At 37.9% G+C, this 18713-nt stretch overlaps 1 protein-coding gene across 3 annotated transcripts in view; it reads left to right on the top strand.

Annotated features, from left to right (window-relative positions):
- CDH2 (cadherin 2) overlaps window positions 1-17749 on the top strand; it is a 114339-nt gene extending 96590 nt beyond the window's left edge. For 2 of the 3 annotated variants that reach the window (XM_038160502.1, XM_038160510.1), the window contains exons 14-15: window positions 9094-9258; window positions 16320-16884. In XM_038160502.1, coding sequence (XP_038016430.1) covers window positions 9094-9258; window positions 16320-16526 — 372 coding nt within the window. In that variant the 3' untranslated portion in view covers window positions 16527-16884. Of the gene's footprint in view, window positions 1-9093; window positions 9259-16319 lie in introns of all 3 variants that reach the window. The other variant, XM_038160494.1, reaches the window with a different exon arrangement.
- The last annotated feature ends 964 nt before the right edge of the window (window positions 17750-18713 follow it).

Below are 18713 nucleotides of genomic sequence, written 5' to 3'. Positions count from 1 at the left end.
GCAGCTCACAAACATTAAGCATAGTAACAGTGTACAGTGGGAGCAAAACGGGAGTGGTTCTGAAGTCACTCCTGTGCCCGTCTTGTGCTGTGCTCCTCTCCAGCTGGCAGTGCTGTCCCTGTGAGAGGTGTAGTTAGGGTGGTGTGGCAGGAGTGAGTGAGACATCGTGTGAGTGCCGCAGAGATTGGCACGATGTAAACCATCCGTAATCGCAGCCTTTCGCCGGCAGTGAATGAATGTGCTGCACACAGAGACAGGAGAACTGCCAGCAGATGGACTGGCAGAAATTTAATAAGGAATGTGAGATTAGGACCATTTCCTCTCACAGTGGACATAGAAAGCATCTAAACCTAGAGAATTTTAAGGGCTTTACAAAAGATTTAATGATTTTTAGTCACAAACCCCCTTTTTGCTTTCTAAAGATGAATTTTAAAGCCGCTACTACAATTTAGTTATCTTCACTGCAGCCACTTTGTTCAGGTACATGGGTCCCCTTTTTGATCCAGTGACAATAGGCCAGTCTCTGGCGGTCTAAAACACCCTTGCACACTCTAAATATACAAAGCACGTCCAGAAAAGGACAGCTTGCACAAAGTGTAACAAGCTTTTTGTCCACTTCTGGTGTAGCCAGCTTTTATACCAGTAGTAGGCAAAATGGGAGTAGGTTCTCCCATAGCTTCAAAGCTAGGAATTTGTTCCTCTGCAAAATGGATAAAAAGAGAAAGCACAAACTTTTCAACTTATTTTCTTGGCTGCAATGGATAATGTAAATATGTTCTCTCTTGCTTTTCAGGGACATTATTTTACTTTATTTTGATGAGACATTTTTTTATATCTACATTCTGCCTGTACATTACTAGATGGTAATAACTGCTAGGTTTGTTTCTTCTTGGTTCCCTCCTGGCCCCCCTCATCCCCTGTGCCCAGAGAAAAGAGGGAGAATTATATTTCGTTGGGGTTTATTTGGTTTTGCACACATTTTATGTGAGATTTCAGAACTTAGAATGCAGAGCTTTTCGAATGCCCCAACAAGTTCTCTGCAAGCAGTAATCTCATTTTTGCAAACCATGGCTTAGCAAAATACTGCATGAGCAAAGCTGCATGCAGCTTTGTGGGCAAAAGGTATTGGCTAGAAAGATCTTTGCATTTTTGTCAATGTTAGTGAAAGCAGTCAAGTGTCGAAGTGAGTATTCTAAAAAAGTTTGGGACTGTCAAAAATATATTTTCAGAACGAGGCCTCACAGGGTAAAACTGCCACTGTTCTATTAAAATCAAGAAAAATTGCTTTGTGTCAATCTTGGATCCATAAGTCATCAGCAAATTACAGGAAAATGCTCTGCGTCAATATTAACTTTTTTTATGGTGCACAGTCCCAAAAATCCTGAGGACTGACAAAACAAGCAGCTTCAGTAGAAGGCAGCACACAAGGTGACTCAAACACAGACCCATCCAGCCCAGGGTGCGTCTCATGTGGTAAAATAAAAAGGAAATTTAAAGCCTCATGTGCATTTCAGTGAAAACAGAATTTTAAAAGCTTCAGATATTTTCATAAAAGGTAAGGTTACTTTTTATTTATAGCCAGCAAATTACTTTTTAAAATCACATGCTTCTCTAGAAGGACAGTTTGAAGATTTACCCTGTGTGGCCTGGTATTTCCCAGATGTTTAGGTTATTTGAAGATATGACTGTTAGACTTGAAGGTAAGTGATAGATCTCTCTTTATCCTGAAACAAATTAAACTTTGGAGGTTTTTATCTTAAAATACTTCATTTATTTGAGAGGTTTAATTTATTTATATTGAAACTATGCAAGTTGGGTTTCTTAGCTGTCATGGCAGACCCAGAAACTCCTAAAACATGTTCAGCAGGTTCCTTTCAGACTCTCTGTACATTCTATCTGAGTGGTGTTGCCTGTAAGAAATTACATGAGTTCAAATTCCAGCTAGTTCTTCTGAGTCATAGCAACTGCCAGAAACAAGTTGGAATTCCTCTTTCATTTTGTTGGTGTGGTTTGCTTGGTTTTTTTTCTCCTGTGCCAGCAATTCCAAGGAATTATAAAGTGAAATCTTTAATAAAAGAGCAGTTTAGTCCTTCGTGAAGGTCTTCTGTTAATCCCATCTGAGGCCATCTTGGTCTGCTTTGTTCAGTCTGACAGACTGAATGCTTGTCCAGAAAATTGCAAATCTTGAATGATTCATAGTTGTCTTCTACTCTGGCATGATGTACACAGGGTCGTGTGATCTCCACAGCAGCTGAGAAAAATGCTATTAATTCTGTAAGCCTGAAAAGCTTTTGATCCAGGGGTCATAACTGAAGTCAGCCTGCTTGCCTCCAAAGAGCATTGTCAACACTGGAAATGTTTGGGACTTTTTTCACCTAGAAAAAGGCTGAAAAACAGGCTCCAAAATGTTTACAGCACTCCTGTCATTCCAGGCAGCAACTGTCTGGGTTTTCTGAACAATGAATATACCAGCAGAAGTTGGGGATAAGGGAGGAACGAGAGAAAGCAGAGGTATTCCAAATAGAAAGCTTTGGATTCTTCTCAGGATTCTGTTTACTGTGTTCTACTTTCAACAGTTGAGCTTCCTGACTTAGAGGAGATGGGCCATGAGAGGGTTTGAGATTGAGTCAGCATCATTCCACAGAAGTCAATACAACTGGTTTGGAAAGGGGAGAATTCTCGTGTTTGGGTTGGGTGTTTTTTGGTTGGTTTTTTTTTTGGTGCTGTTTTGTTTTGTTTTGTTTGTTAAACCCTGGTATTTTGTTTTGTTTTTCCTAAAATTGTATCTGAATCTTAAACTCTTGCAGATGGGGGACAGTATAGTTTGTGTGATTTACATCAAGGTGGTGGGTGCTTGACTGGGATATGTGCAGCATATGTCAGCCTGATAACTGTGATATATTTTTTTTCCATCTAATTGCTATTGTATATGTCTCATTGCACAAGATGATTCTCTCCTTTGAGTTCATTTCTATAATGTTTTCTGAATTTTAGTAGTACTTGCTCATGCAGGTATTCCTGTTGAAGCAAGAGTCTGAGCCAGTGGGAGGAGTGCTTTTAAAGTATTGCACATGAGCTGTTTTGAACATGTAGGATAGTCTAGCCCTCAGATCTTTTCAGCACAAGAATTTCAATGCAATGATTCTACTATTATTCAAAGTAGTTTTCTTGCTGAGGAGTCTTCACTGTCCTTCCTACATTTTTTTTACATTAATCAATAGCTTGCTTTTTGTGATATTTTTACGTATTTAGGTAAAGAGAGGAAATAGTAGCATTTATTTTAATGGTGTTAATCACATTAAAAATAAAAGATGAATGGTTTATAGTTATGTGTGCAGGATCTAAATTCTGAACAGAAATTGCTCCTTTATGAAAGGGTAGCTGTATGCCAGCATTTATGTGTCATAGATAAAAGCAAAATTAGATAATCCTTCTGAATTTTTGTGCATGGGTTTTGGGGTTCTTTTTTGTATTGTCATAACTTTCTGTATGCCTGCATTTTGAGATAACATTAGTCTTCTGTGCTGGGTGTTTTTACCACTTGTTGTAAACATGATAACGGTCCTTACCTACTCCATGAACTTCATAAATCCGTGTGATTAGATTTTCTTTTTCACCACCCTGAGTGTTAATGAGATCATTTACTCGCAGTTTTTAACCTTCATTTTGCATTGCATTAGGAATAGAACATGTTTTATGTTCTGAAATTTCAAACATAATGAATGAAATAAAGGTTGCTATGATATTCCCCATGAATATACAATACTATAATTAAAAGATAGTTATTTCAGGGATTGTGTTTGCTTACTAAGACATTAGCTTCACTTTTTTGAATAAGTGACTCATACAGTGCTCCTGTGGAGGAATTACTGTCATTCCTTGGTGAATCTTTATCTCATGATATGAAAAGTAATGTTCTCGTAATTCCATTACAAAATTGTTTTGTTTTATTTTATCATATCTAGAAACTCTGTCTGTTACTGTGTTGTATCTGCAGCTGGAGCTTAACTTTCACCCTTTTTATTATGAAAATTATCTTCTTTGTTATCTTAAAAATTATTAACTTGTACTCTAGATGCATCTATAATAAAAACAAACGGGAAAAGCAGTATGGCAGAAAGTAATCTAAAAGCAAATGACAAAGAGCAACTGTTGGTGTAGGCATTTTAACTATCCTCCCACCTGCAGCCTACATCTAATCAGTTCTCTATCTTTGCTTTTTTTTTGAAGTTTCATAGTTTCAGGAAATGTAAGAGTTAGGGGGGGTTGTAGTATTTTGCAGAACTCAGGCAATATTTTATGTGAAAATTTTTGATAGCGTTTTAGGGTGATGTTTGCTGGGTTTGGGGGTAGACTAAAGAGCAGGATTTGGTTTCACTTTTTTTTCTTTTTTCTTTTCTTTTTTTTTTTTTTAAGATTTCAGTGGGAACATGCAGGAGCAAAATATTTCTTTCCTTACTTTCCCATCCCATTTCTCTATTGGAGCAGACAGTTATTGCCTTTGGGACAAAAAGGCAAAGCAGAACACATGTTTTATCCATAGGAATTTCAGAGTCATTAGTTATTAGTTCTGTTCTCTTCAGAAAATACAAAAAACGAGTTTATACTAAGGCTTCATCCTCTAAAAGGGGCAGGTAAAACTCAAATTTCTGCTACTCTTGCTTTATATGCACCTAAACCACTGCAGCTGATTGTGTTCAGTGAAAGACACTTACAGGTCTCACCATCAAATTAAGTTAAAGTGATCTGGTGACAGTTAAGTTGATTATTTCTTGTATGGGGATAGAGCTGAACTTCCATATTTCTTTGCAAAGGGTGCATCCCTTGGAAATGAGAAACAGGTATAGAGGTTTTGTTAAATTATTCATGTGTCCAGTCCTACGTTAGTGCCTAGCCAAAGTTTTCATTCTGTAGAAGGAGAAAACCCAAGTCATTCCTAGAAGTGTATCACACACAGTCTCATGAACAGCCAGGAAATAAACCAAGACCTCCAAGACAGCAGAGAAGCCAGAGTCATAAACCATTAATGAATGTCAGTCAAATTCCAGGCACTAGGATGTGGTAGTGGAAAGCTGAATTCAGATGTAATGTATTAAAATATTTTCTGAGTTTTCCTTTCTCAAAAAAAGTCTATCCTGTCTCTGCATAGCATTTTATAGTTTTAGTTCATTGCCATTTCATCCTGTTGTTTGCAGTTCTGCATCATAATTCTCCAGGATACATTCATATAAGACAGTTATCCATTACTGTAAGCATTTTTTAATTTGTTAGAGTTTTTACCCAAGAACTTAAGTAAAGATGTTTAAAACGTCTCCTGCTGTAACCGGTCACTGCTATGTGAGAGATTATTACCCAGGTGCTGTTCAGTAAATAGCTGCCTTGCCCAGGAGAAAGTTGTTTAAGGAGGAGATTCTTGAAGGCTATGTTATCCTGTTTTTCAGTGGTTATTAGGGAGTGTAAAATGGCATTTTCTTCTATTCTGGATGTTTCTTCTGTTCAAGTTGAGATACTTGAACTGTGCTTTGGACTACTGTGTAGATATTCTTAAAATGCTTTTGGGGGTTTTAGAGCCTTGTGCATACATTTCTGGTAATTTGTAGGGCTTGGTTACCTGATTTTGACATTTAGCACTCTTCACTGGGATTGCATGTTTCAGGAATGTAAGGTTTCAACTAATAATGATTGAAGTCTTTTCTTAAAGCTGTTAGAACTAAGTGAAGAGCTAATAATGTCAATATTGCAATCAACTTGAAGGGGAGAGGGGGTTAATGGGGTTTGAGGGGGGAGTGGGTGATGAGATTGATTGATTTCACAAGATGAAACTTCTGATAAAATGCCCTTCTAGCACATTAAGGTTGTCATCTCTTTAACCACCAGTTACAGAAAAGGCAGCTATCATTTCTCCAGTGATAACAGATCCCTTCGTAAACAAGCAGAAAAACAAAAAATCATTCAGCTTGCTTCCCTTACATCTCTGTTGTAGAATGTGAGGTTTCTGTTTCCCTGTTGACTGTAGGTTTGGACTATCAGACTAGTCCAGGTTTCTGGTTTCCAAAGGCCTGAGTTTTTCTAGATGCAAAATGGGAGCAAACTTAGATATCTTAGCGGTATTACAGTTGAGAAAAACTAAGTAGATTCTCTCTTTCATAAACAATTTTAAGTTTGTCCAGAAGTTTGACAAGGAGAAAACTTGAACAAAACATCTGTTTTGAGTGTGCTCAAGTCCAAACTGAGGGAAGGGATTTTTTTCTAGAATTGCTGGAGTTAGGGCTAAACAGCTCAAACTAAATAAATACCCTGACAAAATTGGCAGCCATATGAATTCAATACTCAAAATTTCACAGGAGTACATTTCCAGTGGAGGGCTGAGACTTTTTCCCCAATGAACTGCCAGTAATCCATAAGCAGATTTTAACTATGAACAGGTTATATGGGAAAAGACTGGAGCAAAACCAAAGCACTGTAGAATTGTGGTCCTGAAATTAAGAGTAAAAATGATGATCCAGAATACTGATCAAAGCTGTCTGTCCCAACCTATCCCACTGTGTTTTGTTCTCTCTTTGATGTGCCAGTTTTCCACTCAGCTGTCACTTCTACAGTTAACTATCTTAACAAGCTCTATTTGAGGCTAACCTTTAAATCCATTCAGGAGCTTTAGGTAGTGTGTGAAAAGCTATCCTGTTTGTGAAAGCAGCGCTGAGTAGGAGATGGGACCTCAGCACCTCTAAACAGCTTATGACCTGGTATTTTAAAACATCTTTCCATCTTTTACTTTGCAATAATTGAGTAGAGTTGACTTAGACAAAATGTTGAAACAGCTGGAGTGGTTGCATGGTGCCTGGCACTCAGCTGGTTTGGGGAGGTGGTGGATGGGCTGGCCATACCCTGCTGGTGTGCAGTTAGTACTGGTTTTGATGGTAGGAGGGGTTTGAGAGTGCAAGGTAATACATTCAGGGGATCTTCTTTTCCAATCCAGAAACTATTAGACCTGCAAGATAAATTTCCTCTGATAGAAGGCTAAATTACACTGTCATAAATTACCCTAGAAAAGAAAACCAAAGTGGGATTCCACCTAAGGACACGTTCTGCACTGCTGTTACCTCACAGATGCTTCTTTGCTGACTTTTTAGCTATTAGAGTCTGTATGTCTCAAATATTAAATACATACAAAAGGATGCCTTAGATGTGGACATAATAGACTGACAAGCTTGATTTATATTTCTGTATTACCACTAACCAGTAAAAGAATTGTATACAAATGTGTGTGGGTAGGGAAAAAAAATTGGAGAATTGAAATGAATAGAGATGCTCTTCTGGTTTTAATACATTGTTATTTAACCATACCAGTTTGAATTCCTCCACAATGAAAAGCTTAGATTAAAAAAAAAACAAACATATATATTTCATTTCTCCCTGTTGATGTTTTCCACCTTTATCTTTTGGGTAGGTATGAAAAGTACTCGTGTTACATATTTATAAATTCTAAAAAGTACATTCTTCTCTGTTTGATAGGATTTTCTGATAGTATGTCTCTAAACTATTTTGATTTATTTTACGTAATAAAAAGGGAAAGGATAAAAAGTTCTGTTCTGTTTACTTTTCTCTGATTCATACTGCTTCCTGGAGATCACTTATTATTCTGTTTGGTACATGAAGTACTGAAGGGTAGGAGTTAAAGCTCTGCCCCAAGGAACTTGTAATCTAATTAAAGCATATGAAACTGCATTCTCAGATCTCAGTGGAGCTGTTCCACCTTTTTTGACTATATATTTGTGTGCAGTCATCTGAGAACCCAAGTAACAAATCAGAAGGTGTAGTGGATTTGATAATCAGATACAGTTCTCCCCATAAACTACCATCTCTGCTGTCAAAAAGTGTTCTTCTCCTGTTGAAAAGTCTGTGTTTGGGGTCACAGGAGGTCATAGTCTCAGAAAGGATCTACATCCCGTGAGATAACAGCCACAGTAAGAGCTTGCACTCCTTCCCTCAGGAGCCAGTAAGGAACTAATGAAAAATAGTCTGAGCAGACAACTTCCAGCAAGTTGAGATTATAAATAAGATTTTTACCAGAACAGCACTGTTGAAAAATTGATATTTTTGATGGGTAGAGTAGCTTATTTAGGATGTTTATAACTGCTTGGATTATTTGTGGGGCAGGGTGTCTGGCATACAGCAGAGTTGTCATGAGCCCCCATCTGCTGATAGTTCTTGAATGGCTTTTGTTTAAGCCTTGAAGTCCAGTTCTTTGTTGTGCATTCTCACCAATGCCCTGTGTAAAGGCACCCTAGAGCATGACTTTCTTCTAGACATGGCAACAGTGAGGAGAATGACAATGATGAAATGCATCACACTGTGCAGAGAGAATTCAGGAATATCTATGTTCAATGCATAAACATTGATCTAATTAAATTTTTCACATACATACATACTGGTTATTGGAATTCATACTGCTATGCTAACTTCATCAGTCTGCCAGAGTTTGAAACTGCAGCATCAAGTACTTAATGAACAGATTCATGAGTAATCTCTAGAAAGTGCTTAGAATTAAGGCCAAATCTGAGGAGCTTTGTACTTCTTATGACATTTTCCCCCCTTCGGCTTTCCATATTATGGAAGCCACATAAAATCAGCAAGGAGTCTTAAATTCATTCTTTGAAGGTATTAGAAAATAGTGCAGAACACTGTGCTTGCTTTTTTCTCTTAGAATGTATGGCATTTATTTTCTTAGAAAAATAAGAGTTGGATTTGGCATCTTTGCTCTATGCTGTAAATCATCATTACTAGGTAAAGTGTTTAGTCGCTTAATAGTACTACTCAAATCCCTGCTTCTCAAGGGAAAACTTATGAGAAGCTCTACAAATCTGATGGAATAGAATCAAACCAGGAGATTCAGGGAGTATAAATCAAATAACATCCTGTTGGTATGCAAATAACAGTGTTATTGACTTATTCTCAGTAAGCATTACAATCCTGAAAACAGGACTTCTGGTGAAATGATACTTTGCATTTTCCATTTTTTCCTTCTCATGTTTCCCCCTGACAGATATTATTTGAAATTCTGCTAACGTATTGTGTCTCTTTCATATTTTGCAGGATTATGACTTGAGCCAGCTCCAGCAGCCTGACACTCTGGAACCAGATGCCATCAAACCTGTTGGAATCAGACGTCTTGATGAAAGGCCAATCCATGCAGAACCTCAGTATCCAGTCAGATCAGCTGCTCCTCATCCTGGGGACATTGGGGACTTCATTAATGAGGTAAAGAAGTGAAAAAGGGTTTCCTCCTAAGATCTGATAAGCTTTTATATTTTGTTTATTCTACTCCGCATGAGTAGCTGTTATGTTAGATCATAATAACTTTTTAAAACTTCCTTAGACAATTAAAATTGTCTCACTAGACAGAAATAAATACAGTCTTTTAAAGTGCAGACAAATTTAATTAACTCATTCAAACAGAAAGGGAAGATATATCAATTAACTTCTGTGCATCCATATTAATTACATTCATAGTACGTTATCAGCAGCAACCACGATATCTCCAAGCAGGATTATGCGATGGGTTGCAAGTAATAAACAGAATAACAAAATTGTAGTGTAGCCTAAACTCATTTATTAATTCACAGTAATTTAATAATGGAAGAAGTTCATTTTCACTCTCCTCATACATTACCCTTTGAATCCAGATAATAGTGGAAATTCAGTACCTTCAATAAAACCAAAAGAATTCCGTCAAATACGATTAGTGAGCAGCGCAGCTAAATTAAATGTTATGTAAGTGCTTCTAATACTTGTCTTGTCATAGAGCTTTCAAAGATTTTGCATTATCTTTGATTCTTCAATCTAATAAATGTAATTGAGATTCAGACTATACCAGAGTACTGATAGCTCTGAAAGATATTATCCTCATTATTTCTATCACTGGTCAGGCTTAAATCATTGGTGTTGTGGTATTTAGGATAGAATGCGTTTCTTGTGTTTGCTGGTTATAGAAAAAAAAAGAAGCTAACCTAGGATTTACTTCTATTTTTACTTTATTCTGTACTGAATTGTAGCAGTTAATTATTTTCTCTGGTTTTCTCATATCTTCCTTGTCAGCTGGAGCTGGAGACATATTGCAGAGTATTGCAGAGCAGTTTTCTGCAAACATGTTTATTCTTGTTTGCCTTGAAGAAAAGTCATGCTAATATACTAAAGTCTGTTGTGTTAGAAAGCTGCAGAAAATTGAATTTGCCTCTTTTAAGGTATACGGTGATACAATTGTCAGAAAACTTAGAGGGGAGTTGACTAGCAGGAAATGTACAGATACTCTTGTAAGACGCTGTATTTTAAGGGACTCCAGTTTTGGCTTGCCTTACACTTCTAAATATTACAGTTATAATTGGCTTCTGGAAAATAGTGGAGACACGGGACTATAAGATGCCTACATTGTTGGCCAAGGCAGTGTAAATACAAGAACTTCCTTGTGCTTCCAAACAATCGGAGAGTCCAATCCTGTTCTCACACAGCTGTGGCCAGACAGTGCCCACCAGGCAGGCAGTAGTGAAGAACCCTGGTTTTTGTTCTCAAAGCAGCTAGGAGGTTCTGTTATGGAGCAAAGGCAGGGAATGGGTCTGATTCTGCTGGAAGCCAGAAAGGGGCCAGAGGTTGTCCAGCCTTGTACAATTTTTTAATGACTTGGCAAGCTGTTCTTGCAATATTATTTTTCAGTAGGTTATCACTCTTGAAGATGATAGCATCAGTGTGTACACATGAGGCAAAAGAAACAGTATGTGCTGTCTTGATTTTACGCTGTACATTTATAATGCTCTACAGACGAGCATGGAGTCATTTTCTTCCTGCTGTCTATTGTATTATATCAGTACCTCCCTTTATGCTTCCCCTTGCCATCCACCAAAAAAGAAAGCTTCTCCCAGCTATTCATACACAGTAAAATAATGTAATTGATTAAGAAAATATATGGAAATATATATGAAGTTAAAGAAAACATGGCAATTTTCTTGTCTGCAAGTTAGCTCAGAATTAATTATATCCTCTGATTGAAAGGAGCTGTGTGAGGTAGTTTCTGTGTTTAAAGGATTATATATTTAGCTTGTCTTCTTCATAAGGTTTTTTTTTCCCTTAGGATTTTACAGAAATGTATTGTTTTACTGTGAGGCATTCCATCTAACCCTCTCCCTAGCAGACAGTAGCCACCCAAAGATTTTCCATGCTCTATTTTCTGAGAAGAATGAGCAAAATGGGCATTTTATTTCTCTAAAATAGTGTCGTCCTAATTTGTGTTTTCTGTAAAAGATTTCCCATGACAGATGTGATTCTAAATTGTCTGCTGGGTGTGGGGGAAAATGGGTCTGTCTTTCATAGGAATATTCATTGTTATAGATAAATTTCAAAATTATCAGTGTCTAGAGTATAAATTTTCAGGCTGTACAAGTTTTCAGACTCTCCAGAAAATTGCACCTGCAGTGCTGGTGTGATTAGACCCAAGAAACTTGGTAAGTTTCTCTCAGTTTTACTTGAGGTAAATTGAAAAAATATCTTGAGTAAAGCCTGTACCAGACATTTCTTAAGGCAGTTCCTACAGAAGATAAGCTGAACTGTGGAAACAACATAGCAAGATAAGAAAGAGCAAAGTTCATATCTCTCTGCATCCAACTTCAATATTATTAGACGTAATTCTTCCCTTGGGTATCTCTAACCCAAACCACCCACCAAACTAGCCCAGTCCCTAGCTGAGCAGGGAGAGGCTGCTTTTGAATTGTCAGCACTTCAGTAGAAAAGTCTCTATTAGCCCCTTGGTTTGAAAAGATGCAACACTTTCAGGGATCAGTCCAATCTTTTGGAGGACTTGACCCTATTCCAGGAGATATGGGTCAGTATGGTCTTTTGGGATGCTGGTCCATATGTGAAAATTATTTAATCTGTTGAATGCTCAGCAGAACCTCAGACACACTGTTCAGATTAGCTTCTGAATTACTTTAGCTTTTGACAAAAAATTGATTTCTGGAGGGTTTAGCTCCCATTTCCAAGCAAGCCATGGGGGTTTTCTTCTTATTTTCCGTACAGAGTCAGAAACAAAAAGCAAAAAAATATCTAGTGGGTCATTTAGGTTCTTTCCTTTTAGCAGTACTCTGTTTCTTCTGGTATATTATTTTCTACCTGTCATCCCTTGTGTTAAGCCTACTTAAGTCAATGAGACATACATAAGTAAGAGTATTTCTTAGTGTTCTGGTGACTTCTCAGTTGAAAAACAAGTTAGAATTACAATAAAAAGTCATGCATTTTTATAACAAAAAGTTGAGATAACACGTACAAAAGCTGTGAACTGTTTAAAATAGGAAGGTTCCAGAGGTGTCTGTTAGTCAAAATAGGTTTTGCAGGCATAAGCTAAATGACCTCAGGGACTTTTTTGTTTTGTCTGTTTCAATGGATAGATGAATCTGTAATTTAAGAGGTTAAGGGAAAAATCTCCTTTTCTTCCAGTCCAGTGTACAAACAAGTCAGTGAAATAAGTCATGTGTTATTAAGAATCCTCTGTAGACTTTGTTTTTCCATTTTGAGCCTTTCAAAGCTAACTTGCAGAGTGTGGAACATAATTAACACTTAGAATAGTCAGGATTTGCAGGACAGTATAAATTAGACCTGTTTGAAGTAGTTTTGTTAATCCTGTTTTCAAGACCCACCTATATTGTCCCTAGAAATCTCAAGCAAGTTATATTGTGGTGGAGAATTTGTGGCTAAGAATATATTTATAATCAATAGAGGACATAGCCTGAGGTAAACTAAATTTAAATTGCAAACTAAAGATCTCATCCCATGGGGACATGGAGGACCCTCAATTCATTCTTAGTAAATGGTTATTGATACAGTGCACCTCCATGCAAAATAGACTCCCTTGATAGCTCCAGATATAAACCAATTTTTTTGTATTTCCCTGGAGGTCTCTGTTCTTCCTTTCCTTCTCATTGAAAGTCTGCTGAATCTGATTAAGTAGTAGGATTAATGAAAATAGAAGCATTAGATTTTGTAATGTTCCATGTTAGTTCAAGATTTGAGAGGGTTGCTTTCCTTTAACTTGAGAGAAATGGAGAATGCTAATGCTGCCTATATTAAGGCACGTTTACCGTTGTTCCTCAGCCAAGGCACTGTAATTTCTCCAGTTCTGCCCTTTATCTCCTCCTTAGTGAAAGCTCGATTATGTATATAAAAGAGGAAAAGGAAATAAGTGAATCTGTCCAAGGTCTCAAGCTGGCCTCTCTGTTGCTGTGGCTCTTCTGTGACTGCTTGTTGTGCACTGGTGGTGTAGGACATGTAAAGAAATGTGACAATTCACTGTCCCAGCAGATTCCCCTGCTCCTGAGGATGTGCCCCAGAAATTCTGTTAAATGAGCTTCTCATTCTAATGAAAACTTTGGGTTTTCAGATCAGGAAACTTTAAACCAAGTAACTGTCACAACTCTGCTGTTCTGAGGCCCTTAACACACCTGGTAAAAACTGAGATCTCTTTTCAGAAGTGACTGACAATGAATGCCGTGACAGCAGAATCAGTAGAAGCCACTCCTGGCAGCCATTTGTTGTCTTTCTGGTTGTGGAGATGCAGCAGGCTGTGTATCCACACCGCCTCCACCCACTGAAAGGGACAGCATAATGAAAGAAAAAAGGTGGCAATGATGAAACCAAAGGGATCTTCTAAGCTGATGGCACTGCCAGGGCTGTCTGGGATGTTGTAGAACCCAACAGCAAAGAGCAGCAGCACACTGGGTATGCTCAAAGAATCAGCTTAGTAGAGGGAAAGAGAAAACATTGTAGTACTTCTGTCTCATTTTAGTATGTAACTTGTGACACAAATATAGCAGAAATCTTGTCATTTGAAGAGTTAGACATTAAGTTCAGTCATTACACTGTGAACCAGAAGATAGGTGAAAATGTCAGTGTAACTTGTGCTGTGCAGTTGAATCAATACTTCCAAAACATGACCTGTAGCTACGTTCTCTGAATGAAATGGATTACACTGCCAGCACAACCTTTGAGAAAGTGAATTTGTTAGTGAGATCCTATCTTGTAAGTCAGTAACTCAAAACCAGTTTCCTTTTCTGAAATGCTATCATGATAGCAGCAGCAAATTGAAAAAAAAATTACAACTTCCCCTTCGGAAAAACAGATGGAAAGAGGCTGCTTTCTACCCTGTCATGGATGACTGATAGGTATCAGAATTTTTGCAGTGATGTAGGAAAATGTTTAGTTCACTGATTTTTTAAAATAAATTGGTATCCCATGGTTGGCTGGCTATTAGTAGGCAGAACTGCAGGGAAATAACATTTTGTCTCCAAACCGACTTTCTAAATGACTTTCACACATGAATACCTGGCATTTGTACCTCAGCACTCCTTAACCTCCGCTGGTATTTATTCTCCTTCCCTGTCACCTGTGTTCCAGTCACATGGGTGTCTGTCACCCCAAGCAGGCTTGATCAAGGAAAGATCTGAATACCATAAGACCAGTTACTGCTTAAGAAGTAAAGTTGTCTTTGTGCTTCAGCAGCAGAAATAAGGGAAAGCCTTAGGACTTGCCCCTTGGAAGCTGGATAAGGGATGTCTTCCAACACTTGCTGTTGCCTTTTCAAAATCTCACATCTTTTTTGCTTGTTATGGCCATCAGGTTGGAAAATGCCAGAGAGAGATAACAAGCATCACCAATTATTCTTATCTCATAATTCAAAATTACACTTTTAATGCAGGCTATTAATAACCTGCTTGATGTTGTTGCACCACATGAAATGATCATTTCAAGGCCAAAATTTGTTCTTGATTAGAGGTCATTAGGTTGATAAATATGCTGGGCTTTTCCACCACTGATTTGGAAATTATTTTAGGTACATTTTGCACAATTTTGAATTATTTAAATAGGTAATAAAGAACCAGGATTCACTTCTACCTTATCAATGCCGAATGCTTTAATTAATGGGTTTAATATGTATGTGCTCCATAATACATATTGGCAGAAGAAAAATCAGCTTCTGGTTCTATTTTGTTATATTTGGACAAAACACAATTGAGAGTGAAACGTACTTTTCTAAAACCAGAATATATTAAATAATTTGAAGGAGGCACACTCATTCCTTCAAATAAGTAGGAGTATAATAATGCTGTTCTTTAAATAAATAAACATTAAAAATTAAAAGTAAAACCAGCACAACTGTCACTGGTAAAAATTAATAGTGAGCAATTTAAAATCCTAGCATAGCCTTATGGAATTCTGGAAGATACATTATCCCCTGTCAGTGGCTGCCAGAGTAGATCCTCTTCAAAATGGAAGATCTTGAAAAAGTGTTGTTAATCCCATGGAAGACACTATCGTAAGAGGGCTTTTTGGCTTCAGGCATTTATATTCAGCTTGTACATCTTCCCCAGATAAGCACAGAGAAATTGTCTCATATTCTAAAGTTAGTTACTCATATAAGCGCTTAGGTTTGGACTTATGTAACAAAACAGAGAATGTAGAGGTTTTTCTCTGGAAGAGGTGTAGTTCTTCCCTAGCTTTTTCTTTTCAATTCCCCAGCATTTCCTCCCAGTTCAGTTTGTGTTGCTTTTAATTTTGTCTATTCAACTCCATAGACTGGAAATGTAAAAATGCTGATGGCATTCGTGTGTTGGTAACTTCAGTACTTCGAAATGAGGGAACAAAAACAGTCATCATCTTGTATTCAGCTTTGATGTCACTGTGTGTATTTTCTGAAGAGCAGGTGGATTTCATGGGTGGATGTGGCAAAACATAAAAGGCTTAAGACAACGTACCATATATTTTTCTCACAGCAGCCTACAGAGGTCCATGAGTCTACAGGACTAACTAAATATGGATTTTGGCACATGCAGAGGTACTGCAGGGCAGAAAAGTCAGTGGATATGCTACTGACCATGTGAGATGGCTGTTGAAGTGAATCTCTGCAAACGAGCTTATTTCTCCTTCCTCATCTGTCTAACCATTCCCACATTGCCCATGGCATAGGCGATGAACTGTGTATCTTTGAAACTGTTTATTTACTAGCTTCAGTCCCAGTGCCATGACTCTCTCTTAAGGTTTTGTTAGGACTGTGATTGCAGCTACATTCAAAATGTCCAGCGCTGCAATGCTGGAAACCTGGCCATTCTAAAAGGAGTTACAAAAATGTAAATGCTGTTTTGCACTGAATGGCAGGAGAGGAAGAACCTTGTTTTCTCAAGTGGTGCTTGATAGATAACTGTGCTGCAGATATTCTGGAAATGATTTTGTCTCGCTCTCAGATACAGAACTTTATCTTCTTTTTTCCCCTCTCCTTCTTGCAGGGACTTAAAGCAGCTGACAATGACCCTACAGCCCCACCGTATGACTCCCTCTTAGTCTTTGACTACGAAGGAAGTGGCTCCACTGCTGGATCCTTGAGCTCTCTTAACTCCTCAAGTAGTGGTGGTGAGCAAGACTATGACTACCTAAATGACTGGGGCCCACGTTTCAAGAAGCTTGCTGATATGTACGGTGGAGGTGATGACTGAACTTCAAAGTGAACTTTGGTTTTGGACAAGTACAAACATTTCAACTGATATTCCCCAAAAGCATACAGAAGCTAGGCTTTAACTTTGTAGTCTACTAGCACAAGTGCTTGCTGAAGGCTTTGGCTTAGGCTGCAAACCAATTTGGGCTCCGTGGAATATCAGTGATCCAATGCTGTTTGGAAAAAAATATTGAGCTCAGTTACACTTGAATTTTACAGTACAGAAGCACTGGGATTTTATGTGCCTTTTTGTACCTTTTTCAGATCGGAATTAGTTTTATGTTTAAGGCTTTAATGGTACTGATTTGTGAAATGATGCATTAAAGAGACAAAATATGTTGGGGTGGGGAGGAGTAAGGTCAAACACAATATACTTCACAATGCTTTTGTTACATCGCATTGCTTTTATTAAAATAAGGAGATTAAAAATAAAAAAATCCTCATGGAACAATTTTATTATCTGGGAGAGAGGACCATGAGGTGGAACAATGTACATTACTTCTAGTTTTAGATGTTAGGGGACTTTTTTTCACTAAAATTCTAAAAATTATGCAGCTGGTTGCAAATAAAGGGAGTTTTCATATCACCAGTTTGTAGCAGAATTGATTTTTTTTTTCTTACGCTAGAATGTTAGACACATTTTGGTCTTAATCCATGTACACGTTTTGGTTTCTGTTGGGTTTTTTGGTTTTTTTTTTAATTTCTAGTATTTTTTTCCCACCTCACTGTAAAAAATGGTATGTGTACATAATGTTTTATTGGCATAGTCTGTGGAGAAGTGCAGAAACTTCAGAACACGTGTATGTATTATTTGGACTATGGATTCAGGTTTTTGCATGTTTATATCTTTCGTTTATGGATAAAGTATTTACAAAACAGGTTGCAAACAAGTGACATTGATTCAATTGTTGAACTGTAGTTAGAGTACTCAATATTTTTTTTATTTTTATTTTTATTATTTTTTTTTGTTTGGGGAGGGAGAAAAGTTCTTAGCACAAAAAAGTTTTACATAATTTGTACCAAAAAAGGGGGGGGAGGGGAGTTGGCCTGATACTGGTGGCACGAGAAAATATACAGTATGTTTTTGGGGTGGGGAGGGGAGGGGGGGGAAGGAGCTTTCAAACTGGAGAGACTTCTGAGAACAGCTTTGCCTCTGTATTGTGTACCAGAATATGAATGATACACCTCTGACCCCAACGTTCTGAATAAAATGCTAATTTTGGATCTGGTGCTTGGTTTGGCATTTTTTCTTCCACCTGAGCAGCCCTGACTACAGTAAATAAAAAGTACCCAAAATGTATTTGAGTTCTCTGAGAAGTTGTGTGTGCTTCTTTGGCATTTCCTACTGCCAGACTGAAAACAAGCTGCATGTAGAAGAAAGCCCAGCACAAATTTGGAAGGCAAGTTACCACATAAAAGTAAAGTGATCTGTGCTGGGATTTCTGGGAATTCACAATTTTCAGTTCCCCACTAATGGCTAGCTCTTTGGTTTAGTGTGCATTATCTAAATAAGAACTTGCATAATTTCTGGCTCATTTCTAGACTGACAGTTTAATGAATTTGTGATTATGCTGCAGGTTGCATAAATAAATTGCAGATTGTAGCAGTCCTCTGCTGCCTGGACTTGTTGTGCTGAGGTGAAGACAAGGCCCTGCTAACCTGCGTGCACATCAAATCATGTCCTTCAAGGAGGTTCTTACGGTCATGGAGCTCTATCAAAAAGCCCCATTAGGATATTTGTCATTAGTAAACATGTCTCTGACCTGTTACCATAATTTACTTGCAAACAAAGCAAGCATAGTAGGTGCAGTTCTGTCTTTGTTCTCTTGCAGCAATCTGCTCAGGTTTAATGCCTACATTTACAGACATTAAGGACCTAAGTGTGAGCGGTGTGAAGCTCAAACAAAATGAAATGCCATCAGTGGACCGGGAGAGGAACCAGGCTCTGGCAGCAAGTTAATGTGGGGAGAAGGCTCTTCACTGGTGCCACTTCAGTGCTTCCTCAGCACTCACACCATAATTTACATAATTTGACTTTGGGACATAAATCCCAAGATCTGATTTGGGGAGCATTAATGCTGCATGGGTAATGTCTCCTTTTCTTGCTCCTGATGAAAGGTAGCAGTCCTCTCAGGCTGGGATATATTATTTCAACTTCTGCACACCTGGCTATTATTTATATTATGCA

The sequence above is a fragment of the Motacilla alba genome, chromosome 2 (assembly GCF_015832195.1).
Source record: "Motacilla alba alba isolate MOTALB_02 chromosome 2, Motacilla_alba_V1.0_pri, whole genome shotgun sequence".
Lineage (NCBI taxonomy): Eukaryota > Metazoa > Chordata > Aves > Passeriformes > Motacillidae > Motacilla > Motacilla alba.
This window is presented reverse-complemented; position numbering and strand designations above follow the sequence as displayed.